Source organism: Zosterops lateralis (assembly GCF_965231275.1).
Source record: "Zosterops lateralis genome assembly, chromosome: 9".
Taxonomy (NCBI): domain Eukaryota; kingdom Metazoa; phylum Chordata; class Aves; order Passeriformes; family Zosteropidae; genus Zosterops; species Zosterops lateralis.
Window position 1 is genome coordinate 10,268,371 of NC_139769.1, and position 26,197 is coordinate 10,294,567.

Sequence of the window (26,197 nt, forward strand, 5' to 3'; positions counted from 1 at the left end):
GATAATTCTGCAACAGGGACTGCACAGGCTGTTTGTCTGCCATAGAGAGGAGTGGATGTGAAAAAGGATATAGTGTAGTTGCTATCTTGCAGTAGAAAGGTAGTACTTGGAAATGTGTGTGTGTGTGCTGTTTTTAACCTGGTTTGAGTGCTAAACTTCCCCCAAACTGTCAAGCTTAAATTGTTGTTGGCTTTGTCAGTAGAGATATTCTGGGTGGTTAAATATATGTCAATAGTGCTTGAAGAAACACGTTGAAATGTTGATGTCTGTTGGTCTATATTTCTCATCCCATGTGTGAAAAGAGGAAGGAGATTCTGCCTTATTCTTCATGTGTGGGTCCTGCTGGAAAGATCAAAATAGCTTAGTGGGTATTGGCAGAGAGACGATGCTGGTGTAAGAGGCAGGAACCAGCCTGGGAGGAAATGATTACTGAAAGTTTTTGTTAAGGATGGCAGGACGAGGATTGTGAGCCTGCTGTCAAGATTTCAGGTGCAATGGCAGGCATGAAAATTTCCCAAGGACCACAGTGGTAATTTTAGGAGAAAAGTGTCATTTGCGAGACATGGATCCCCCTGTTGTTGACCCTGTAAGAAGGGACTTGAGCTGATGAAATTCTTCACTTTGTATTCCATACTCTTTAGAAGAAAAAAAAAAAATACTATTTCAAGAAGGTGAAGAAGAGAATCAGTTAGTATGACTGTGGTCTGAAAAATGCAGCTGTGGGTGCAGGCTGGATAGCATTGGGGTTGTATTTAGTGCAGTGATGAAAGGTGTATGTAAGATGAAGTCTTTGTTACAAAAACAAGAAAGGCAATATTCTGGCCTGTGTCTGCTGTGGGTAGGAAGAGCAGTCGGGAATTTAAACAACAGCAAGGGAAATTCAGATTAGACATTAGGAAAAACTTTCCAATGATAAGACTAATGAAACAGGAGGATAGAGTGAGTGCCTGGGGAGTGTGTGAGTCTCTCTTATTGGAGTCAGTAAAAACAGCCTAGACAAAGTCAGAAATTATTTAGGGGGTGATGATGCTGCCCTCAGGCAGGTGCATGGACTAGATGTCTCTTTTAAAGCTGAAGCTCCTGGAGGCATGTGATTAGATGGGGATTTCAGCTTCTATTAAAGAAAGAGAAATGGTCCCTCACCCTCCGTGTTGTAAGGCAGCACTGGGAAATAAGAGCCACGTTTGATGTCAGTGCAGAACCCAAAATGCAACTCAGAATTTATCTATGAGGAAATTCAGCCTTTGACATTGGATGTTGGGGGTAGGCAGTGTGATTCACCTGAGTGCAGGGGGAAGAAGAAACATCAGATAATCAGTGGTCAGGCAGCAGAATTTTTCTTCACGTCATCTTATCTCAGTGTTTCACAATCTTCCCATATTCCTTCCAGTTCTCTTGTGTTTCGTTTTTGGTGTGTAATTCCCTTCACACTTTTCTGAAATACAGTAGTTCTTTTAAGTGTATCAAATTGTTAGGTCTGTGCATATGTGTGTTTTAAGCTAGGTAAAAAAGAAATGGATGGAAATGATGGAAGAAAGAAATTAGGAGGTCAGCTGCTTCCCCAAAGACCTTTTGATAGGTTTAATCAGTACACAGAATAACTTAGCCAGGACTGAAGCACTGAGAGGCTCTGCAGTGTGTGTGCAGGCAGACATCCTTTGGAAAGCCAGCAGAGCCCTGATTCAGCAGAAGTCCCACTGTTCTGCATTGGGAAGGTGTTGCCTTTATGGTACTTGTTTTGGTTAGTTTAATAAAAATTTAGAAGTGGGGAAAAGACCTATGAGGTCATCTTGGTTACTGCCCCTGAGGGCCAGTGCAAGGCTGCTCACTTGGAAATGGCTTTAGTTAAAATAATAATTAAGGCAGAGGATGGAAACTGGGGAGGCAGATCTGTTAGGCTAGTACTGTCCTTACTATGTCCCTTTTCGATTTTAATTGCCTTGGAAAAAAAAAAGAAAATCACAAGGCTTTAAAAGCTCTGATTCTTTCTGCTCTTCAACGCCCCCACACCCTCTCCCCGATCTTGGAGGCATCAACTCTCATCTGTCAAAGTGTAAATCAGCAATTAAAACACAAACAGCGAAATGCCAAAGATGACCCGAAGCACAAAGCAACTGACAAACAAGTCCGGACAAATCGGCGGATAATTTATAAGCATTGCCCTAAAATCTAATTATTTGGCAATTCGAATTTGCAGCCGGCCAGGGCTGTGCAATAAATTTAACCCGCCATAAATTATTTAGGAGCAGCCCATGGTGTAAATCAAAAACACGAGTGTTTGTTTAAGAAATAAGCTCCTTGTGCATAAAATGACTTTTTTTCTTTAAAGAGAAGGGGAAAAAAAAAGATCCCCAAACAAAATGAGCTGGTGCTGAAGCTCTGTCCCTTCATAGACACTCCCTTGCCTCTTCTGCCCTTACCTTTTTTGAAGGTGCAAATGGTTGTTTTGGTAAGAAGTTTTATGCTTTTCCTTATCAGACAAAATCTGTTTCTCTCAACAGCCTCTGCTTGTTTTTATTGCATTTTGAACAGTCAGCTCTGATTTTTATGGGCATCTTTTATTCTTGTGTTTATTAAACTTCTTCACATAGGGGTTAGAGAAAGGGATAAATTATTCTCTGGTAGTTTTTGAACTGAATAGGCCATACGGTCTTCCTCAAATATATAACTCTGTGTCCTGAAGCATGCCCTATCCACTTTGTACATGGGTATCTGGATTAAAAGGTTTTGAGAGCTGGTAAGCTCTTGCTGGGCACTTCATTCTTTTGATGTTAGTGGTACCCAGATCCAAAAGGATAAGCAAAAAGATTCCTCTGTGAGAATTAGGGTAATTTCAGGTACTTTCTTCTCTGACTGGAAATTGTTTAGCAAATACAGTTGTGTGCTTGTTCATTTCTTCTATTAATAAGATCAAGACAGCTGAGTTCATGCATCCCTGCTCTGGTGTTAAAGGGAAGCGAGTTTCATGTAGGGCGACTGGGTAGGGAAAGGCTGGATTTATAGCCGTGCTTTCACATGCCATTAAGAATTTTTCAAATCCCTCTTAGAAGAAAGTCCCTAGCCATTCCACAGTTACCCTGCTGCTGCTCAACCCACTGGCTTGGGACAGCCAGATTTCACAGGAGACGTCTACCTGGAACTTTTTGTTTAAACTGTTGGTTTTTCAGAAAGACAAAAGTTCTGAGGAAGCTGTCACATAGATTTGCTTGAAGTATCTTGAAATCGTAAATGTAGGGTTGTTGTAAAGAGAGTGGACCTGGTAATGGATCTGTATAAGCCTCTGGCTCTGCCGGCTCCTATTTTTACTGTGTTTGGGGGCACAGCTGAAGGGAGGGACAGGGTGCTGATGTTTTTTCTTTAAGCGTGTTAATATTGATTTTAGAAGCTCTGTGTTCCAACAATATAAATGCAAATGCCTGTAATTGGGAGCCTTGTGCAGAATTTCTCAACAGAAAACATGTTCAACTTTTGTGACAATGAAAGGAAAATAAAAAGCCGCTTATTTATTGGTGGTGGTTTGAATCCTGGATTTCCTTTCAAGTTACTTTGCAGTGTAAAATAAAATACCTAATTGCAATGCTCGCAAAATTCAAATGAGTGCATTTGTTCTTCGGGTAGCTCACGGCTATTTGCAGCCTCTGGACACCCTCAGCATTATTTTAGCATATCCATAACTCCTGGTTGTGCTATAAGGAGAAGCTGGCGGTGGAGGCAGAGGGAAGGCTGAGAAGCCCCAAATGCTGCTGCCACAAATCACTGCCAAAGTTGGAACATTTACTCGGTGTTGGAGTGGATATATGTGAGGATCTCAAGGTAACACTTACGGATGATCAGGCTCTGATAGAAGAAAGGAAGTGTCAGTGAATCTCTGCCCTTAACTCCCTCATGCTGCTTTCCTCCACCTGAAGCAGTAAAGGTCCTTGAATGGTGGAGATGGAGCTGAGCATGTTGAGCCCTCTGGGCTGCTGTGAAACGTGAGAGAGCACCCGGCTCTGAATCACAGTCTGTTGGGGGGTTGTGTGTATGAGTGGCTAAGTGCTCACCGTTTCATAATAATTACTAATGAAATTCTAGATCTGTAATAACATTTCAGATATCTAAAACAAACCATATGCTTGTTAAAAAAAAAAAAAAGAGAGAGAAAAAAAGTGGAAACAGATCAACTTTAAGCCATAAATTCTTGGTAATAGAGGCCTCTTTTCTCCCCCCTTTCTGTTTATGTTTGATAGATATTTTTGTTTCTGCAGGAATGTCAACTCTTAATTTCATGATGTATCATGGGCTTAAGAAAATTGAATTTAATAAAGGCAAAAGATGAATGGCACCTTTAAAGGTCCCAACACTTGTCTTTATTAGCAGGACAAACTGCAGGGTCTCCAAACACTGCTTCTCTCCAAATGAAAGTTTAAATGAAAAGTACAGCAGTGTCACAGGTTAAATTTCATTGCAGGACTGGCTAACGTCGTTAGTGAGGAGTGGGGCTGATTTCATGGGGCTGGTATCTGTTGCCTTAGATACCAGTGGAGCAAACACTGCCAGAGACTGGAAAAATCTCCGCTATAGGAAGCGTGCAGATAAACAGCCTTTTGGGAAAGGTTCTTTACCACTTGATTCAAAAACTGACCCAATAAGCCCAAGAGAGTGGCTGCACTTTCTTCTAAGACGCTCTGGTTGCCTCTGGGGTTCCACCCCTGCTCCTGGCCATGCACTTCCCACAGACCTACAGTAATTCTGGATATTGTTAAATTTTCCACATTTTTTAAGTATGGCTTTTTATTTCCTCCGTCTGTCTTAATTCGACCCTCCTGGAAGTGCTTTGTGCCTTTGGTTCTGGAAGGCGAGCGATGCCTTTGTGTATCAGATCAGCAGCAGGCTGTCTTTCAGTCTCACTTTGCATCCAGCCAGTTGATGGCCCCTGAGGATGTTTGTGGTCCCTTAGGGCACATCCTGGCATTGCAACACAGCTCTGCTATGAAACCCAGCCAGTGTGTGTCCCTCTCTGGAAGGGGAAATGTTCGTCTTGCCTTGCTATGGGCTTGCCTGCTTCCATGGTCACCCTCTGGGTGGGATGCAGGTCTAAGGGGCAGTGAGATGCCCCAGACCAACTTGAAAGACAGGATGGTGTTATCCTGAGGTTAAGCCCGGCTCTGTTATGGTGGCCTGTCCATTGACTTCAAACTTTGCAGTCTGTTTTCCTTCTGAACAGAAGTTTGCTGCCTTCAGAGCCTGTGTGTGGTGGCCTTTCGAGGGGAGGATCAGCTGTAGCCAACATTTCTTGCTCTCTTGGGTTTCCATGGGTCCTCCTGGGTGGCTGAAGCTGGTGAGTTTGGCTGCACCACAACAGGCAATCTGGCTAATACTCAAGTGTTTGGCACATGTCTTCTTCCATTAGAGCCCCTGGGTCAAATTTGGTCTCTTTCCTGGGAAAACTTGGTGACTCCCAGTGGGGTGGTATGGCTGTAGGGAAGGATGTACCTGGCCATCTGCTCTGCCTCATCCAGCGCAGCATACACAGGGTGTGGCACAGCTGACCACGAGGAAATGTTTAAGCCATTTGTCCCGTGCAGCTTCATTGCTCAATGTCTACACCTGAGCACTTCCACACTGTTAACACTTTATTTGATTTTTACATTTTTTCTAACTTTCCATCTCAGCAGCATGCACTCTCCACGTGCCGTGGTCTGGGCTGTGCCCCTGCTGCACTGGGGAGATGCTCTGCTCTGTCTCTGGGCTCTGCCCATCATGGAAATTGGGTGTTTCTCCTGGCTATTTAAATTATCTGTTGTTTCCATTTACCCACCCAGCTTCTTGCCCTCCCGCTGCCTAGTGGGGTGGTGATGTCATCAGCTCATATGTGTAACCTCACGATAATTTCCGCCTGCAGGTCATGAGGGTTGCAACTACAGTCCAGAAAAGTGTGTTAGTTCCTCTGCAGCGGCTGCATTTTTCACATGCTAATTTTACTCACAGGAGTTGGATTTTTTTTTCTTTTTTTATTATTTCTTATTTGTCTCTTCCAGATGTTTTCAGGCAGTTTTTTTTTGTTGTTAAACTAATTCCATTCATGTTTTAAAAATTTATGAAAGCACTAATAAAAATGTCAAAGTGGTAAAAATGTTAGCTTTTGCTCTGCTTTGATTAAATTTTGCAAACTGTTTTTGAATATTAAAAAGCAATATTTTTTTTATTCTCTCTCCCTCTCTCTGTTTTTCTCCAGAAGTGATTTGAGAGGCTTGTTGCATGGATATCACTCAGCGGGCTCATTTGCACTCCAGAACCTTGGTGCCATGGATCTCTATTAAATAACATAGACAAATTATTCTTTAAAGACACCAAACAAATTGTCACTTCTCCTCTTACATTAAACTGGAAGGAAGAAAGGGAGTGGAGAAGGAGGGGGGTGAACACAAAGGATTTTATCGCTTTTATTCAGTGGGCGGCTTTTTTAATTTCATGTATATTTTTTAATAATTGAGAAATCCATCGCAGCTGGATTTGTTTAAACTTTTTATTAACAGGTCCATGTAAATTTTTGATTGCTGATTATTCAAATAATTGAACATTCTTCTGATGAAGGAACGTTTTTATTTCTCTATCAGCATAAATTGGCTGCAAAGAGGAAAATGAAGTGAGGCTTGCTACTGTGCTGTATCCCATAGGGATGGATTTGGGGGGAGCTTTCAGCTCTTCTTCTCAGTCTGTTGGAGGAGGGAAGTCCTCCTCAGTCTCTCCAGAGAAGGTGGTGCTTTGTGCAGTAGTCCCTGTTGTCTGTCTGATGGTGTCCTCTAAAAGGACGGTGGGGTGGAAAGGTTGGCTGGTCTTGGGGAGTCCCTGCGATGTCCTTACTAACAGCTGTGAGCCCACTGTGAGTACAGCTTCATGGGTAGCACATGGGAGTGGTGTGAGACCACCTTCCTTAGGTTCAGCTTAGGCAGTGATGTGTGCAGCTGCAGTGCTGAGCACAGAGACCTCCCTGCAGCCTGTCCCAGCTGTGATGAGCTTCAGCACCGTCCTCGACTGTTCTGATGGTGTTGGATGTGCTCTGTGGTGCAGCACCACCTTCCCACTTCTGCAGAACTTTGTGTTGAGTTTGTTTTTGTTTGAGACTATCAGGCCACCTTGCTAGATGGATGCTAATTTCCAGCTTAATTTCTTGTTTGTTTTAAATGAACAGCTGCTTTTCTTTTTGCTCTATTCAGGAAATCATCGAATTCCCTATCCTGAAGTTGAATGGCAGGACGATGGAGATCGAATCCACCTTTCACATGTATGTTCAGCCTGTGGTGCATCCCCAGCTTACGCCCTTCTGTACAGAGGTAAAGTGCCAAGGTTCCCTGATGCTCCAAGAGTCTCTCTGAGAAGCAGGTTTCCATTGCACAGGGACTCAGGTCACCTCTTCACCTCAAGGCAGCATGTCATGCCAGCCTTGAATTAATAACAAAGAGAATATTTTTTTGTTACTGCAGTAATGTGTAAAGACCTCAGTTTGGATTCATAAATAACTGTAGCTGTGATCTGCTAACTATGATAGTTGTATTTACAGCTAACAAATGTCTTAATTGTGTGACTACCAAATAAACACACTTGTGTTAGCTGATGTTCAAAATCCTGTAACCTCTTTATGAGCTCTTGCAATTTTGCTGTGCTCCTCTGTGGTAAGGAAGGTCAAAGAGAGCATGGTCTGAGGAAAGACTGCTGTGCAGATGTGTGGTTCAGAGGCACTAAATTACTCTTCTGTGGCCCTGCATGTTGGGATTTGAGGAGTCCTTCAGAGTGGTAGGATAATTCATGTCTGTATTTGTAAGATTTTCTTTTTGATGTTGTAATTGTGGGTCACTTGAAATGATTTCTGGAGAAGTGGCCTCTCTTTGCTTGCTTACTCTCATTGTCAAGGACAGCTGCTCTTGAGCTGTGGCCACCTTTCCCCAGGTATAGAATGAAGGTGGTAAATATGATCCCTGAGGGTTCAAAGGAATTGAGGAGCAGGGGTTGGGTTTTGTTGTTGATTGTTTTTTTTGTTTTGTTTTGTTTTCTTCTCTTTTCTTTTTATTCAACCCAAAAAATTTTTCCAAGTGTTTTTTTCCTACCCTGCCATAATCATCAAAAGAAACTTTAAGTTCCTTTTGCTTTGGGCTTTTTTTCCTGTCAGTCCATTGGTTCAATTTTGGCCAGCCCAATGACTAGAATACTTACTGTGGGAATCAGTGTATTCAAGGTCTCCATTCTGCCCCTGTCTTGTCTAGGATCATCAACACTATGGTGTGTTTTCCCCTACCTCTGTGGCTACAGGCTTAAGCCCATGGAGAGTTTGTCCCACCTGTACTTGCCTGATGAAAAATGACTCCTCTGTGTTAGGTGGAGTCCCCTCCAGAACCAACCAGCCTCTTCCATATTTTCACATTGTAAAAACAAATACTTATTTTTATTCCCTTGTAACTCAAAACCATCTGAAGGTATTTTATTTAAACTTAAAAAAAAAAAAAAAAAAAAAAAAAGACTAAGCACAGAAAACATTATTCCCCAGAGAAGAACTTTCAGAAAGCTTTAAAAGTGTGAGAACAGAGGGTTATAATGGAAATGGTTTTGCAACCTTAATGCTAGAAGGCTGCACAACTGCTTTGGCTGTCCATATCCCCATGACATATGCTGGACATATGCTTATACAAATGTGATAAATATCACAGCTTGCACCTGATTTTTGCTAAAGACAACGTCATCTCTAGAGCTGAGCCCAAAATGTTGGCCTTGCAAGTCACCTAAATTCTGGAGAGAAGAAAACTAAAACCAAAACTTTTTCTGGAAATATCTCTATTGCATCTTTTCCCCTATCACTAAAGAACTGCAGTTCTGTTCTTGCACAGGAGTCTGCATGACTTGCTTGATGTGTGCTCGTGGTTCAGCTTCATGAGCTGAACAGAGCCTCCAGCCTGCTGCAATCTAGAGACATTCAGAGGTTCTTGTGACCAACAATCAGCCCATCTAATGCTCCTGTACTGCAGTGATGGTTTCTTGGCCTTCTCTCACCGTTGGTGGTCTGGAGCAGGTGTTTGTGTCTACTGTGGGGAGCCTTGAAGCAAGTGAATCTGAGTGTGTGTGTGTTCTGCGTGTCCGTGATGGCTGTGCTTTTGCAGGAGTCCAGGATGGGCACAGGTGCCCCAGGTCAGCATTCTGCTGCAGACTCTGCCATGAACCTCGGTCTGGCATCATGTCCAGAGTTGGGTGGAAATGGGCAGTACTGAGGCCAGCAGGCAAAATGATTGCAGAATCCCCACCTGTGTGTATCAATGGTATGAAAAGGCCCCAATACCAAGTTGGGCAAGTCCTCTGTTATTAACAGCATGGATTAGGAAGCTGGTTTTAATCCTAGCCTTGACGTCACTGGCTCCTGACTGTCACCCCTACATTGTACCCCTTGCTACTTAGTGCCCAGCATGGCCCCTGTCCTTTCTGACTTGGCAGTCCCCTGGCCTGTTGCAGGGGCTGCCAAGAGGTCCAAGAGTGGGATCATGCTGGAGGTGTAACTGGGCATGTTCCTGGGGCCCGTCGATGGAGCTGAGTTTGAAACCCTGCCCTGAGAGCCACAGGTGAACCTTACTAAACAGTGGGGTGCTGCTAGGTAGGTGCAGAGGTCATCCCTGTGCCACTAGTGTAGGTTCATTTGAGACCCCAGAATGTGCTCTTGCAGAGCTGCTGCCTGAACAGCTCCAGCACTTGTTATTGACTTTCTGCTGGTTTATGTTTTTGGAAAAATACTCATTTTGCTAAATGCCAGTAAAGGGCTTTGTCTAGGCACCTCTACTTACAAAAGGGTGAGATTTATTGGCCTCTTTGTCTACAAAGAAAGACCAGGCCTGATTATCAGATTGTACACCAGAGACAAGTGCTTAGGTAATCAGCAAACTGTCTTGGAGTAGAAATACGATGATTTTCCAGATAAACTCTCTAGGAAAAGCACTGGTGTTGACATTACATGGGAGCCTGTCTGCTGCGCTGCTGATTTCCAGTCTCCCCTCTGCCTTTGCTAAGCAATAGAACTGCTTGGTGTAGACTCTGTGTGGAAGAGTTACTGGGATTGCTTGACATTACTCCTTGGGTTTGGAGTACTACTTCCATCCCTCTTCCTTCTTGAAGACAACAGCATAGCGTGGGAAGGGTGCCTGGAAGGGTAGAGAGCTTGTTGCCACCCTCAATACATCATTTTGCTTACCTTTTGATGTGTCTCTGCTCTCCCCTGGCTACAGGATGTTTCTTCAACTCCCCCCACCAATGGCCAGGAGCTGTCTTCCAGTGCTGGCTCACTCTGAGACCTCATCTCGTCCCCTATCTCCTGACCTCTTTCTGTAAAACAACAGGTCATGAACCTTGGTTGTTGTGAGGGGTGAGCTGAATGCTTAGGCAGAGAAGGTGGAAAGTGTTTGCAAGTTGTTTAAAGCTGTTATTAGGTGTATAATGCTCATCATTCCCTTTTGGAAGATGCAGGTGATTTTTTCCAGTGCCCATGAAAGTTCTTGCCTGGAGCTTAAGGAGAGAATTCCCTCTACATGCAAGGTGCTTTTACAGATCTTTTCATGATACTTGGCTCTCTTTTTATGACTAATTTTTATTGATTTTTTTTTCCTGAAGGAATAGACAATAAAAATACAAAAAGATAAAGGCATTGTAACTTTCTTATGTTCCCAAGTACCTCATGCTTCTTGGGATAACCAGTGAAATTTTACAATTGTGCAGTTTTATGTTTTTATACTTTTTCAAAGCTGCAGGACCAGACAATGCTGCAGAGATCCAATGCACTAGGTTGGATGTGGTAGATGGACGTAACCGATAACAAGAAGTATCATAAAGGGTGAGAGAGTAGAAATCTGGTCCAGTCTGAGCACTCTCTGACATGTATTGAAGTGTACCTATGGAGCAGATACATTCCTTTGTATTCATGTGTGTGATTTCTGCAGTGTCAACCTTGTGTGCGTATACTTGGCGATGTATCCTCGTGCAGACTGGCTGGTACTTGGCTTGGCTTGGCAGGGAAAGACAGAAGGAGTTTTGGGCAAGAATAAGCAGTGACTCTTGCTGGCATCTCTGCATCTGCCTTCATATCCCTCCCTCCTCCTGATGAGAAATGTCTGGATGAGGCCATTATACCCTGTCCTCCCATGGCATCAGGGGTGCAGTGCTCCACAGATGGAGTCCTGAGGGTGCTGGAATGGTAAAAATCATTTCCATCAGTACTGGCTGAGATAGTGAAAGGTCGCCTGCCATCCTTAATACAGAAAAGACTTGGACCTCTTGGAACAGGTTCAGAGGAGGGCCAAAAGATGAGCAGAGGGATGGAACACTTTTCCTGTGAGGAAAGGCTGGAAGCTTTGGGGTCGTTCAGCTTGGAGAGAAGGCGGTTCCCAAGAGACCTTATTGCAACCTTTTAGTACTTAAAGGGGCCTATAAGAAAGACTTTTCAGCTTGGCTCCATTGTGACAGGAAAAGGAATAATGACTTTAAACTAGTCAACTAAGTATACAGAAGATTTTTACATTGAGGGTAGTGAAACAGGTTGCCAGAGGGGTAACATTCAAGGTCAGGTTGGATGGGGCTGTGAGCAAAACTGTGATCTAGTTGAAGATGTCCCTGCTCATTGCAAGGGAGGTTGGATTGGATGAACTTTAAAGGTCCCTTCCAAAACAAACTATTCTATGATTCTGTGCTCCTTTCTGAGCACACCTTTCAGTCACTTCCAGGGATTTGGGTTGAGCTGCTGTCTGAAAGTTAGAACCACCACTTTGCAATAGATGAGCTGTCCACCTCTGCCAGAAGAATGCATGGAGAGAAAGATGGCAAGAAAAGCAAAAACCATGCCAGTGAGCTTTAAAAACTGCTTTAAAGAGCCATGCACTAATTCCTCAAACCTGTTTTCTTCTCAGAGTATGGAAGTCTGGAGGTAGCAGCTGTTAACCCAATTAAAATATAGATTAATATAAAAACGGTTTCTGAAATATAAGAGAGTGTTTGTGTCCCTCCACTTTCTTAAAATTCCACTTCATAATGGCTTGATGAACTTGAGAAACACACCTAGAGGAGCTCTGCATTCTTAAAATTAAAATACTTTCCCTGAAAGGTATGTATTGCCATTTCATGGGAGTCACTATGAGAAAATAATCTTTCCACTTACAGTTTATTCAATGAGTCAGGTATTTGGTATTCATTAAATGTAATTACAGTTTAATCAGAGTTTAATATCATTTCTTTTTCTATCCTCCAAGTTCAGCGCTGTAAGCCAAGCAGCCAAAGAAACTGAGAGACAGAAACCGTTTACCTTCCTTCAGTTGCCACATACTTAATAAAGCAGAGCCCTGTGGTTTGTGAGAGGATTTATGTTGTATTTTGAGCTGGTCTATGTGGAAGAGTTATTCCTGGGTGATGGTGGGGCCATCGGTATCTCATAACTGGATGCTGTGGCTTTTAGAGGCATGGATGCTTCTAGGTTGTGCTTGACCTTTATTTTATGAAAACGTGTGAGATGTGTAGCTTCAGGAAAGTGCCATATGAAGTGAAATCCCATAGTGTGCACTTGTTTTAATAATGATTTTTTTAATTACTTGGGTGCATTGATGGCAAGCTACTGAACTCCAATATTCAATATGTTAAAAGACAGTTTTGTCAGTTGGAAGGCAGACAGAAAAATTGTCTGTTTTCCATGTGCCTCAAGCTCTTCTGGGCAGACACAGGCAGAGGCCCATAAGACTGCATCTTTTAATGTGTGTGTTTAGCTTTGAACAGCCAAGCAGTCTAGGAGCCGTTATTAGGATTATCTGTGGGCAGGACCTCTTCCTAAGGAACCTCCTGGAAAACAGACTAGAAAAGGTTTTGGAAGAAAGTGCTTTTTTTCATATTTCATTCCATTGTTTTAAATACTATTTTGAACTGCTGAGGGATGCTGTGATGGACTCTGGAAAAGTGCACATGCTGGCTGCCTAGCTCAGGGGAGGACAACTGGATCCACTCCAGGTCTCACTTACCAATACTCCTCTGGTTCATCTAACACTGAAATTTTAGTGTCACTGTGATAGCAGAGGAATGTCCAGGGACCTTGGTAGTTACCTCTGCCTATGTACCTGAAGGCAACACCAAAAATGCTGAAAGGCATGTTGAAAAAGGGCATCATGCTAGTTGGTGCATGACACTCCTCCCCAAGTGGACCCTGCCATGCTGAGAATTTGCAGTTTTGTGGTATGGGTAGGAGCCCCACTACACATTTCTGTGTTTGGGATGAAGCTGTGCCCTTGCCTGTGGCTGGGCAGCTGCCAGGATCACCCTGCTGTGGCTGGTTCCTCAGCAACACCCGCGTAGGTCACAGGAGCATATTTTGGTTGCAGAAAGATGGACAGGAGAGTAGACCTCTAATGATCTTTTGAGTGCTGCTCTGGTGACTGCTTTCCGTTTGTCTCTGTTTCAGCTGACTGGGATTATTCAAGGCATGGTGGATGGGCAGCCGAGCCTCCAGCAAGTGCTTGAGGTAAGCAGAGTAACCTTTAGTTCTCAAACTCTGACCTCTGGTCCTGTAGTCCCCTCTTCATCTCTTTCCCTGCACCCTCCCCTTGCTGAGAATCGAACCGCGTAATTTGACTATGATTACAGCTTCATTAGAATAACATTTGCTGTCATACTGGTGACACACTGCTGAGATTATTGAACCATTGATCTGTCATCTCCAGCTGTTCATGTCAAGGGTGCTGACAAGATATCCAAACTCCTGCCAGTAGATAGGAGAAGAGGCGATTCTCTCTTGAGCCAGTTTTAAAGCACCACGACATGGCTCAAGACCACTGCTCCTGGAAATTCGGCTTTCATTTCTTTTCCCCTCCCTCAGCACTTTATTAAATTATTTTTCTACCTATTTAAATGCTCAATAATACATGTAGTATAGAAAGAAAATGCCTCTGAAATCTAATCTAAAGGATGTGTGAATGCAGATACAGCCTTAATAATACCATCTGCTTAATGTGGAATTCCTAGAGCATTTAAAGCTTAATTAGCTTGGAAGTATTTCTCCATCAATAGCTTTCGTTGGCAGTCAGATAGTGAAGGAAACCTCCTCAAGCAGAGCCTACTTGGGCTGAGATTGGTGTTTGATGCGTTGTGTCTGTCAGGATTTCCACTGCTGTGTTACCTAATTGTTCCTAATCAGAATAATTGCAACAATTGCTTATCTGAGGAAATCAAATTAAAGGCATTAAAATCCTCCATGGAGACCGCACTCAATGGGTGTTCACATCAGGGAGTTTAGAAAGGTTACCACTGCTGTCCCCAAGTCCAGGCAGGCTCATGTGAGGCTGGCTGGGACATCCTGTCAGCCAAAGAGAGTGTGACTGAGAGGCTGGATGCTGCTTTTCTGGGGAGTTTTACTCAGAGAGTTGTTGTACAATCAGTCACAGGAAGAAGCATTGACCCCTGGCAGGAAAGGCTGTGGCAGTGACATGAGACATGAGATGGTGCTCTGCAGAGGTGATGTCTTGCATCCCTCCAAACCCCCAGCTCTCCCGAGAGCGTATAGCGGTCTTGCTTGTCCATAAACATATGGATGTGTGTCCCTGTTTCCCCCAGGAGGGAGAGCCATCTTTGCCTGGATGGGTGAATGTAGATCACTTCTGGAGTATTCCAGAAAATGATTTGTTCTGTTTCTATGGAAGCTCCTTAGAGTATGGAAACACTTATGTAGAATTTTTTTTTTTTTTTGGCCAGAAAAGGTGTTCATACAGCAGCATGTTTCTAGGTTAAAATGAGATTCAGGTCAGGCAACGTCTGAGGCATGCTGGTTTACTCAGGAGTGAAAGGTGTCAAGCAAGGGAAAAGAGGAGGAATTTCTGTTGCTCAAGCATTGAAAATGCTGCTAGTGAGGTTGCATAATAACAGCTGATTGCCTGCCACTGCAAGATTTTGGGCACGTAGTTTGCTAGTTTTAACTGCAATAAGTGTCTATGCAGGGCTTCTATCAATGCAGGGCGTCTAGTCTAGGTTAATTCCTTAATCCCTGAGGTGGATTGCATCTTCCTGGTTAACATGGCCCGTTTCTGAAGAGGAAGTATCTATCCCTATGGGAAGTTGATCAGGAATAGTGGATACACTTTAAATCCACACTACCCCAAACAAGCGTTTCTTCAGAGCTATAAGAAGAAAAGAGGGATCCAGCCTGGAGAGGAAGGGGACACCTGGCTTTGCTTGTTATTGCCACACAGTGCCTATGTGTGCCCAGCCCTTCCATTTTCCCCCCTTCCCATATTCCCCCAGTGCTATATGAATTAGAGTATGTGAGAAATACTGTAGAGGAGGAATGCCATCTCAATATACCTGTCTTTTCTGCTCACTGGAGGGGGACACAAGTTATGTTCTCTATGAGCCTCTTTGGTCCAGGGAGAGGAGAAATGCAAGGTAACAGCACAGTTTGTATCATCCCGTTAATGCTGCACAACTTTCATCCCTCCACAAGCAGAGCTGCTGCGGTGTCTGATAAGATCATCTCTCCTCTGGTTGCCTGATGTCTCCTATCAGAAATCTTCAAAGGTCCAAACGTGCTGTTGTTGAGATGGCAAGCAAAGAGAGAAGAGAGAGAGGGAGAGGTTGGATAAGATCACAATTTTCTTCTCTCTTGATTGCAAGCAGCTTATCTGAGTTTAACTGTTGTGGCTCGGCCTGTCTCTGCAAAACTCATCCCCTTTCTTGCCTTCCTTTCAGAGGGTTGACGAGTGGATGGCAAAGGAAGGCCTCTTAGATCCCAGCGTCAAGTCGATTTTTGTGACCTGTGGAGACTGGGATTTGAAAGTGATGTGAGTATGGGAGGGGAGGGAGATTTTCCTGGGCTTTATTGCTCCATGCTTGTCTGTAGTGCATATGTCTTTGTCCTTGCAAGTCTCCAACATTCCCTAGTCATTGTTTCATAGGGAAATTGTTGTTTGCCATGCATAATCGGGAGAGTTTTTTCAGAAGAGAGGTGGAAGCTGGGCATGGTGCAAGATCACTGCCTAGGATATTCCCTGTAGTGAGTGAAGTCTTTCAGAACCTCAAGAAAGGTTTAAACTGGAGCTTTGTGACGTTTTGCCTTTTATCCAATATACTTTCCAACGGGATGGATATTTCTGAGTGCATACATGGGATGATCAAGTGATGATCCTTACCTGACTTCCTGCACTTAAGGCTTTTTCTGTCATCTTGGCACAGTAACTCAATGGGAATCACACAGTAGTCTTTGGAATGGAATACAAACCAGATCTGGCATGCTCCAGTGGTGTTCTTATTGTTAGGGTTATCTTCATCAGCTGGGTGAATATCTGTCAAGTACCAGGTGGGACCTGTACTGAAATCTGCAAGCGTCAGTGTCTGTGTATGTTTTGTTTGAAAAATAGCTAGGCCACAACCTAAAAACGGTATTATAAGAATGGAATTAAATGTCCAAAAATTAAATTAGTTCAATCTCGAAAGTGTTTGCAAATCAGTGTCCTATGGAGCTGAATTCCCTTGGATTTGTATAATCTTGCATCAGCTTTTCATTTCCCTGTGGTGCTGGATAACGACTCCTGTTGTTATCACACCAGTAAAGCATGGGCTTGACACATCCCATCCTAGACTGACAACTCATTAGTAGCGTTACTTAGTTTTCACTGTGACATTGGTTTCCTCAAGCTGGAAGCCTAAATAAACTGCACATAGTCTAGGAGCAATCAGCACCAGTTCTTCCCTGACGAGTGGTCTTTGCAGAGTGGCAGCTCCTTGCCTTTTCTTGGTGTAATTAGTGAAACATCAGATATGGGGTCCAAAGCTCAGTACAAGCACTAGTGAAGATGAGAAATTGGCTCCAGACAGAGACAGAGGGGTGGTGTTTGAACTTTTGAGTCAGAATCTGGGTCTCTGCTCAGGCTATGTCCAGAGCTCATATATATTGCAAGTTCCTGTGTTAGTTGCTTAAATTAGGAGTGAGTTATTTTTCTTTATATATCATGTTTAAGCTTCTGTTAGAGACCAGCACAGTTGCTGTGCTAAACTTTTGTTTCTCATGTATTCTGTTTTCTCTTCTTTACTCCTGTATTGCTGTTGTGAGAGTCCAATTTACTGCTTTGTTGATGGTTGTGAGAAACCAGTTATCTTTGCTCCAAGCCCATCTTTCCATTGTTTTCGCAGCGGGCTGTCAAGATTCTCAGGTAATGACATCCTAACTTAGTGCCTCTATGGAAAGAGCAACCTGGATGTGTTGGGTGACTTTTTTTTTTTTTTTCTTTTTTTTCCGTCTTCAGAGCTCTGCAGTGGGCAAATAGAGGTAAAGATGAGCCCCATTTCTGGTGAGCCATAGGTTTTATGAGGTGAGCTGGCTCAGGGGGACATGCTGTTCGGAGATACACTATTCACTATTTGCAGTGGTCTCTCGCATGGATTGTCCCTCACTAGTCAGCTGGAAAAGAAGACTCCACTCCTGGCCATGAGGTTGTTGCGAGTGGTTCATTTCTCCCTCTTCCTTTTAAATTTTTTTTTTAAACCATTAACTTCAGAATTCAATCCTGAAGCATCTCCAGGGCAAAGCAGAAAATACATTCTGTGTTTCCAAGTACATGGATAGCAGGAGTCTAGCTGCAGCCGCCTGGTGAGTAGCACATCACGCTGCTCCATCGCTGATTGGGTGCTGCAGCGTGTAGCGTCACATCTGATTAGCACCGTGCCAGTGGATAAGGCTTGAGTGAGGACTCCCTGCCAGCTCTGACTTGTCTCATTTCCCATTACTTTTATCTGTCACCACAAATGCCGAGTCTCCCTCCTGAACTAATTAAGTTTGCATGTGTTTAGACACATTGCCAAATAGGGTTTAGCAAAGCAGAACTGAGCATCTCTTTTTAAAGAGAGAAAGCAGAGAGCTGAAACAAGGCTGCTCAGACAGGGAGACAGAGCTTCAGAGACATGGAGCATCCATGAGGTATTCCAGGGAATCACCCCATGCTTCCCTACAAGACCTGCAGTGTAGCTGATGCCCTTTACTACCATGTTGAGACCACACACTGGTCACAAAAGGCATTGGGTTAGTAGGAAGGGAGGTGGTGCTGTTTGTCCACACTTGGAGGAGTGTTGTTGGAAGCATTGCGTGATAGAAACCTGTCTGGGTTCCAGAGAAGTTGAGGGCACTGAGGTGAGTGCAGTGCTTCCTGGCTTAAGGAACCACTTGTGACAGGTCCACTCCTAGCTCTGCTCTTTGTTTTCTCAGCTTCCTTAGTAATGACAGCTGCTTGCATAGCTGCAGTCCTCTTACCCATGTCTTGAGTGGTTTGGAGTTCCTGTCCTCTGCTGTCCTCAGCTTGGCTGGTAAACCATGCAGCTTTGTTCCTGGCTCCTCCAGCAGTGACCTGGGCATTTATTTCGGCTTCTGTCTGCATGTGCTGTTCTAGAGCTGAGGCATGGTGTCTTCTAAACTGACCTGTCTACTGTGAGGGCTTCCAGTAGGTACTACTGGGAGGTGCCAGGGAGGAGTGGGATGAGCAAGCTGGATGCTGGCTGTAACGAGGAGGAATCTTCAAGCCTGTCAGTGTTGGATATAGGGATAAGGTGGGGAAATAGCCCTGCCTGAGCCAGGAGTTGCAATGTGTGTAGCACTCCCAGCACAAACAGAAGCACAAGAGGAATAGCGATTTTTGGGGTACTGCTCTCTGCTGATGGTGTCTGGCTCTGCTGAGTCTGCAAGATTCACGATGTAAACTCAGCTGCTAAAGGATCAGAAAAGCCTCTGCTTGGCTCAGGGATCTTCAGGAAATGAGGCACTGTGTGGCTACAGACTTGATTGCTCTTGAACACTGGAGACTCCTTGGAAGACACAGAGCTGTTTGTCTGTCTTCCCTCAGACAACAGGGAGCGCTAGTCGCAAGGAGCTGGGTGCCCAGAACACCAAGCATCTGGGAAGGGCTTATGGAGGTTTAGCATGAGTCAAGGTCCTCGGCCATGCTACCAAAAGCTTTGTCGTGGGTGTGGTGCACCATCGGAAGATGCACCTGTTGGAAGGATTTGGTTGCTGCTAGAGAGAGTCCATTGTGTGAGAGGGCTTCTAAATGGAGCGCTAATCCTCTACCGGCTGTGCTTGGATCAACCTGCTTTCAGTTCTTGGTGTGTGTGAATCAGGCTGGAATCGGGGAGACAGCAGCTCCTGCCAGCCCTCCCCTTCCCTCTTGTTAAGATGCAATTTCTTTAATGAGGAAAACCTCTTGAGTAGGAACATCACCTTTCTTGAAGGCTTGTCCTGACAAGGCAGTTCAAGCCGACAGAGTCGCATATCAACTTCAGCAAATATCAGTCACTCATTACAGAGACTATTCTCCCCCCCACCCCCCAGCAACACCCCTCATTCCCAGACAAGGGAATGAATCACACTTCTGCTCTTGAATACATCATGACAAGTCATGGTTCTAATGAGAGAGGGCCATTCATTCTGGGTGGAAAGTTCCCTGTGTCGACTCAGAAATGTTATTAATTAAAGAGAGCTACCTGAAGCAAAAGATGAAAGGAGCACCAGACCTGCCAAGCTAAAATATGAGTGGGGATACAGCCTCGTTAGACACACGGTCCTCAGGCCTCTGCATGCTCAGTGGGAGGATTCCTTTAGCCTGTTGCAAGGAGCTATAGTCCAAGTTTAACAGCTCCAGGGATGGATTCAGATACCTGATGTCTGCTTTAGTGCTTGGACCTCATTTTGCACCTAGGTTGGAACTGACACTAGTCATTAAGCAAATAGCATTGATGTGGCATTGGGTGGCGAGGGTAACGTACCTCTGAAGGGGCTGAGGGAGCTGCTGACTGCAGGAGACGGGCTTAGTGGAAAGGAGGGTACTTAGCATCTGCCAGAGTTGAGCCCTTGTAATATAAGCTCTTTAGTGTAGTTTATCTCTGCTGAAATGTCAAATTGCTTTCCTCTGTGTGTGGAACCAGTTTGTGGGCTCTTAAACACAATGTGAATTAATCTTGGCAACGAAAGAGGCATTTTTACCATGTGTTCATAGATAAAGAGTTGAAATACGGTGAGGTTAAGTGAGATGCCTGTGGCTGTGCAGGCAGGCAGAGGCAGAGCAGAAGTCTTATGTCCCAAATCTTAGACCTGCACCGTAATGTCAGAAGCATCAGTTAATCCTTCTCCTTCCAGATTTGGATTGTTCTGTAAATGCACAGAGCATAGCTAAAAGTATGTGCAGGCTTTGGTCTATATAATTCTGACATGAAGATGCTTGTACTGCACTTACTGTGGCTGATCAGAACATGCTAATTTATGTCTTCACAGGAAACTACTGCTCAGAAGTTTTTTATTTTCTTAAATAAGTGTTAAAAGGCAAGTACTCTCTAATATAGTGATAAAACATAGTGAAGTGTCTCGAAATGTTTATAGCCCTTGGTGCTTTTCCTAGGTTGGATATTAGTAAATTCTAAGCAGTAAATTATACCATTGCTTAATTTTGTCTTACTGTTTTAATTCTTTCCTTGCAAAGTTACACAGGCTGGGAGCATGCTTGTCTTCTCAGATCAGCTCCAAATGTGGCAAAGGGTTGCTCTTTCCAGACTTCTGTTCTGTCCTGTCTGTTTTTGAGATCAGAATTAGATCATGAATGGAAAAGAATTGGTGTTAGTGTCCTCTGTATGTGCTGTTCTTTATCACAGAACCGGGAGGGGGTCAGTAGCCTCTGCCTTGTAGGGAAATTGCTGATGGCCACTGACTGGAGTGAGGTGGAATGCTTGGGTAGTCATGAGGAAAGGCAGGAGGAGGCATTGGGTGGGCTGGTTGTGTGGCAGCAGGGCAAGAGGTATGTTCAGAGTTGAAAGTAACAAGAAAGATCTGGTAACTGAAAGATAATGTAGTCATCTGCATTTAAAGCTAATACAGCAATTCCTTTCCAACTAAGATCTTTGGATTAGCTTGGTGGTTTTTTTAGTGGGGATCATTTTGCTGAACAAGTCTATGGTGTATCTCTTCACATGGTTACACTGGCTGAACAAAGAGTGTGGTGTGAACTACAGTGAAGGGATGGGACTGAGTATCCAGGGTCAGGAACCTTTTGAGTCAGATTTGCTGATGGAGTTGTTCATGTAATTACATCCTAAAGTGCTTTGCCAGAGCTAAGCAAGGGAGCCTTGTGAGCACTTACAGGGAATAGCACTGACCCCATTCACTTCTACAACCCTGTAGTCCAGCTTTTTGTTTTTAAAGAAAATTATATCACTTATGCAAAAAAAAAAAAAAAAAAAAATTTGGATTTTAAGATTTCCCCTCTGTACACTCTTACTTAAAATGAATTTACTAGGCTTGACTTTTGTTATCCTTATATACCAGTTACCCTGGCTGACTCCTGTTCTTGTCTTTATTTGAAGTAATTGGTTGCTTGGGTTTCTGCAAGTTACATTGTCCTAGATGTCTGGGAATGTCTTTAGGTTAGGCTTTGGACATGAAATCTTTGCATAGGGATCATCATGCAATGGACTGTCACCTTCAGGTCTGTTCCTTATCTGGCACATCATAGCAAAGACATTTGTCATAGTCAGGGCTGTAGTGGCTACAGATTTATTGAGCTGTGGTGCCCGGTGTACTCTGGGGAGCAGGACTCTGCTCTCTGGGAATTAAGGCCAAAGAAGTTGGAGGTAGCGTAACAGATGCTGGAGAAACTTAGAAATAAATTTGCAGTGTAGGGGAGAATGAGACAGGCATTGCATCATGGGCTTTATTTCCAGCACTAAACCTTTGGGATGGAGTAATAAGGGGAGAAGGTAGATTTTCTACCCCTGGATGGGTAACTTAAGCTGTTCGAAAACAGTCACACTGAACTGGATGTAAATCAGTGGTCTCAATGTCATTTGCTCATAGAGTAGGGCACCATAATTCCCTCTGCATCAGGAATCACTAGGGTGAATTCTGTATCCAGTGTTTTAGTGAATTCAGGCAAAATAGTTTCAAAATCAATGGATCTATAATGGTAAAAAACACGCCCTTGGTTGTGTCTGTATGAGAGCCCCCTAATTGCAGTTCAGGATTGTGGTGATACTGTGCCGTGGGGAATTGAAAAGCTGGTTGGCTTGGGACTGCAGAGGACAATCGCTGGAGGGCTGTTTGCTGTCTGAATTTTGTTGTTTGTGGCATGTGTGAAAAACAGGATTAGCTCCACAAAGTGTTCTTTTTCACTTAAAACAGCTTAATTTTTCTAATGTTAGACAGCCAGTTTCATGCTGGGTCTGAAATGTCAGCTGTCTTCCTTTGGATCCCAACTCTTCTTACTTCACAGCTGAAGCAGAGCAGTTGTGTGTTGGCACCAGTGCTGCCCTCTCAGTGGCTTGGCTGGAAGAGATGTGCTTATGGCTCCTCTGCCTAGAGAGCTCTGCTTGAAGAATACTGCCAGCCTGGGAGCAGCATCCTTCCTCTTTCACTTGCTCTGCTGTGTGAGTCTATAGCTTTCTTGAAAATGTTTTATTTTTGATGTTTGTTTCCTGTTGGGAGCCATTTTCCTGGATGGGTTCAGTCTCATTCCTCCTGAAGCTCCTGGCTGGCAAAGACCTACTGGGCCATCTTGAGGTCATCCCTGGTATTTTCCCTCTAGCATATTCTCATGTGCCTTGTCCAGTGACACTCTGTATCCTCAGGAGTGGATGACCACATGCGTGCAGGACTTGGGAGGACACCGGAGCTGCAGACTAACTTTTTGAGCTGAGTCCATTTCATGTTGGAGTCACCTTTTTCATTGTTTGGCCCAGGTGCTGCCGTCAGCAGCCTGGCACCCCAAAGGTGGGGTCATGTGCTCAGACATTGATGTGGACCTGGTGTTAGCAATGATGTGAGGCATATGGAGGTGCTAGTAGAAGAAAGCAGAATGGAGAAGTTTGTGAGAAGAATACAGAGGAAGCAGGGCAATATCCTGGTGGGGTTGTGTCTGGGAAGCTCATACTGCCCAGGACTTCATCCTGCCTTGGTCCTACCAGTTTTGGCTCTCTTGGAGCAAGGGTTTCTCCTCCTCTCTGCTTGGCACCTACACCCTGGGACACCCTTCATTTTTCCTCCGTAGGTACCCTTTGGTCATCTCTAATTTTCTTGCTTCAGTTTTTCCATCTGAATGTTGAACCAGGTCTTGGTGTTGACTGTCATCCAGCATGGCCAAGGTGCCTGGGCACCAGCTGAGTTCAGTTCCTCATCCCTGCCTGGAGTCACATCTGTCCCTGCAAACCAGGTAGATGGAGTAGGCTGGTGGGAGGTTGCCAAGAATTCTTCACAGCATGTATATGCTATTTCTTGGTTATTAAAAAGACCCCTGAAAAGGAGCTGCCCTCTGAGTCAGAGCTCTTCCATGCAGGAAGGTTTTCCTTAGACTGTGAGACTTAATATTTCCAACTTTCCCTATGCTAAGAGGGTGAATTAGTACCCAAGTGTCCCCATGGCTGCAGACTGACCCTTGTGCACCATCAATAAGCAGGCACGGGAAGAACACTTATGCTGGGAGTAGTTCAGTCATGGAGTTGCTCTGGAGGAAGTCCACTTTTTTTCTTCACAGAGCTCAAGAGTGCCCTAAAGTTGTCTGGCCAGGTGTCTCAGTCTTTCATCTCTATATCCTTATTTTGTGTGACACTTCAGATGCCAAAGTAGCCTCCATTCCTTGGGGGCCCAAGCAAGCACCATGTTTACTGGGAAAGGAGTGATTACCTTGGACTGACTGACAGGTCAGCCAAAGGTTAGATGGATTGACTGGATGTGGTTCAAGTAGGGAAGTTTTTTGTCAAGTCAGTGTGCTGTGTATGAGAAAACAGAGGCAGAAAGCCATTAGACTGTGTATTTCAGGTGTGAGGAAACTGCTGAGGTCCCCTGGCATTGTGAAATGCCAAGTGAAATGTTACTGCCATGCAGAGCACAGCAGTGTGTTGGAATTAATGAGTCTGGTGTAGGAAGAGCACATGTGAACAGTCTGGAGGGTTAATGTGTGATGGTGATAGACATAGGCAGGGGTTTGTCGTCAGGATTGCTGTGTTTGGGAAGCACGTTCTAATGGCAAGACCACATGAAAAGAAATTGGGACTTGCAAGGAGAGCACTAAAAGTCATCAATTGCCAGAGTTGTTTTGCGTTTGCTGCAGGCCTGAAGCAAATTGCTGGCTTAAGGAGCTCTAAGCACCTGGGTCTTGCACTGGATTTACAGGTAAGGTGAAATTGAGAAGGGGCTAAGTAATTAATTCCTCTTCTTGTGACCAGGATGGGAGATGATTCTGACTTGCCACTTCTCCTCAGAAGTTGCTTCAGAAGCTGGTAAGGACTCTGGTTGTGAAACCCAGGAAGCAAAGAGGATCCCTGGGTGCCTGACAATTCCTTTTCTCTGTTGGTTCTTTCTTGCAGGCAGCCTCGGGCTGCCTGTCTCTTTGTTAAGAGAGTGACAGCAATGTGACACCGTGAAAATAATTACTAACAAATCACGGTGGTGACTGCAAACAGCTCGCTGTCTTCAGAGGCATGTCAGGGAGCATTAGAGCAGGGCCGTGGGAGCGGCAGAGCGGCTAGGGGCTCTTTCTCTGCTCTAGGCTGAGGGAAGATCTTCCGAGACCTTTGGCGCCTGCCACCCCCACATCATTCCTTCCTCGTTGGCTTTTTCTTTCCTCCCTTCCCTGCCTTTGCCATCAATAATTAAGCCCATTAATTGCACAGTGAGTTTAGAAAAGCTGCTAATGGTAAGATAGGGCTTCTGCCTTCCCTGGATTCAGCAACCAGACACAGAACAATGAAAAAAATTCTGGAGAGGTATCATGGACAGAAGCACATCCAAGCTGTGTTTTCCATCTTGCAGCTCTCATGTGTTGCTCTGGGCTGTAATGTTTATTAGCAGCGTGCCCCTAGGAATTCAGGGGCTGCTGGTACAGTTGGAGAATGGCCCATGTCCTTGCCCTCAGGAGCCTTCAGTCTCAGTGAATCTGAGATAGGTTTGTATTTGTGCAGAGCATCACAGCAAACATGCAGTTACCTGGCATGTCCAGCAAAAAAAGTGGGCAGAAGAATGAGGATGTTCCAGAATACAGTAAAGATGGTGCCAGTCAGTGTGACTGAAGCGGCAGGTGAACACAATCCCTCAGGGAATAGGGAGTGAATAGATCACATGTGAGGAAGGTGGCTGATACCAAACAGAGCAGCTGGGGGAGTTTATGCAGGGATGAGCCCCTGTGGCTGTGTTGGAGTGGGGACCCTTCTGCAGATCTGCACAGAGTCTGAGGGAAACTCCCTTTAAAGCCTCTTGTTATATTGATAAAAAGCTCCCTCCAAAGGGCAGGTCTAGCAGAGATACTGATAGGAAACTGGAAGACAGCTGCTGGCTGAAGTGTCCTTCAGCAGCATTGATAATGAAACCCCTGGACAAGCTTTGAGAGAAAGCTCAAAGCCTACCCTCCCCTCCTTGTTCCTAGAGGTATTTCATGCTCCAGTTTGTGAACAGGCTGTGCGGTTTGGCAGGGCTGTAGGGGGAGGCAGAAGGTGCGGGTGGGAGCCTGCTCCCAGGCGCCTGCTCTACTGTGCAGCCTTCATTCCCATTCCCTTAGTTACTAAAGTGATTTTCCTGACTGTCACATCTGTAAATAATGTTGCTGGCGTATCTAGCTGGATGCAGAGTGGCGATGGATGGGGGAGGGCCGGCACTGAGGGTGGCCGTAACAGCCCCTCTCCCCAGCTCATACAATATTTATGCAGGGCTGGGAGTCGGCGGCACTGACCTCTGGGTCGTGCTGTTAAACAGCTCCCGCAGCCCCTGCATCCTAATTGCTGCACTTGTCCTTTGCTCTGGAGGATTCACTGCTCCTTCTCTCCAGCGAAGCAAATACTAATGGCAGCTTGTGCTTGGAGGTGGGAGCAGTCTCTTCCCCACAAGGAAAAGACAAACTTGTTTTCCCCTGTGCACGTGTAATTTGCACAGAAACCTGTGCTCAGACCCTGCTACCCAACATGCCAGTCTCCCCAGTGCTGACAGCAGGAGAGCCCATGAAGCTGCTGTGCATGCAGTTTTGAGTTGTGTATCATCATAGGGCACAGGAAGGCGGTTTACTCCTTTTCAGAATGGCTCCTATTAGGATTTCTCTCTTTCCTTTAGTGGGGAGTGGGAAGAAGAAGCAATCTCAGAAGTCAGTTGAGAGTGTAAAATTGGGTGACGTGGTGCAAGAGGAAGACAGAGATGATGCCAGGAAAGAAGAGGGGT

General features: G+C 44.7%; 1 protein-coding gene across 2 annotated transcripts in view; it reads left to right on the forward strand.

Annotated features, from left to right (window-relative positions):
• The window catches only part of ERI3 (ERI1 exoribonuclease family member 3), a 130,730-nt gene that overhangs the window by 16,445 nt on the left and 88,088 nt on the right, over positions 1 to 26,197 (forward strand). For both annotated transcript variants that reach the window (XM_083868094.1, XM_083868095.1), the window contains exons 3-5: positions 7,200 to 7,316; positions 13,445 to 13,504; positions 15,721 to 15,812. In XM_083868094.1, coding sequence (XP_083724220.1) covers positions 7,200 to 7,316; positions 13,445 to 13,504; positions 15,721 to 15,812 — 269 coding nt within the window. The remainder of the gene's footprint in view (positions 1 to 7,199; positions 7,317 to 13,444; positions 13,505 to 15,720; positions 15,813 to 26,197) is intronic.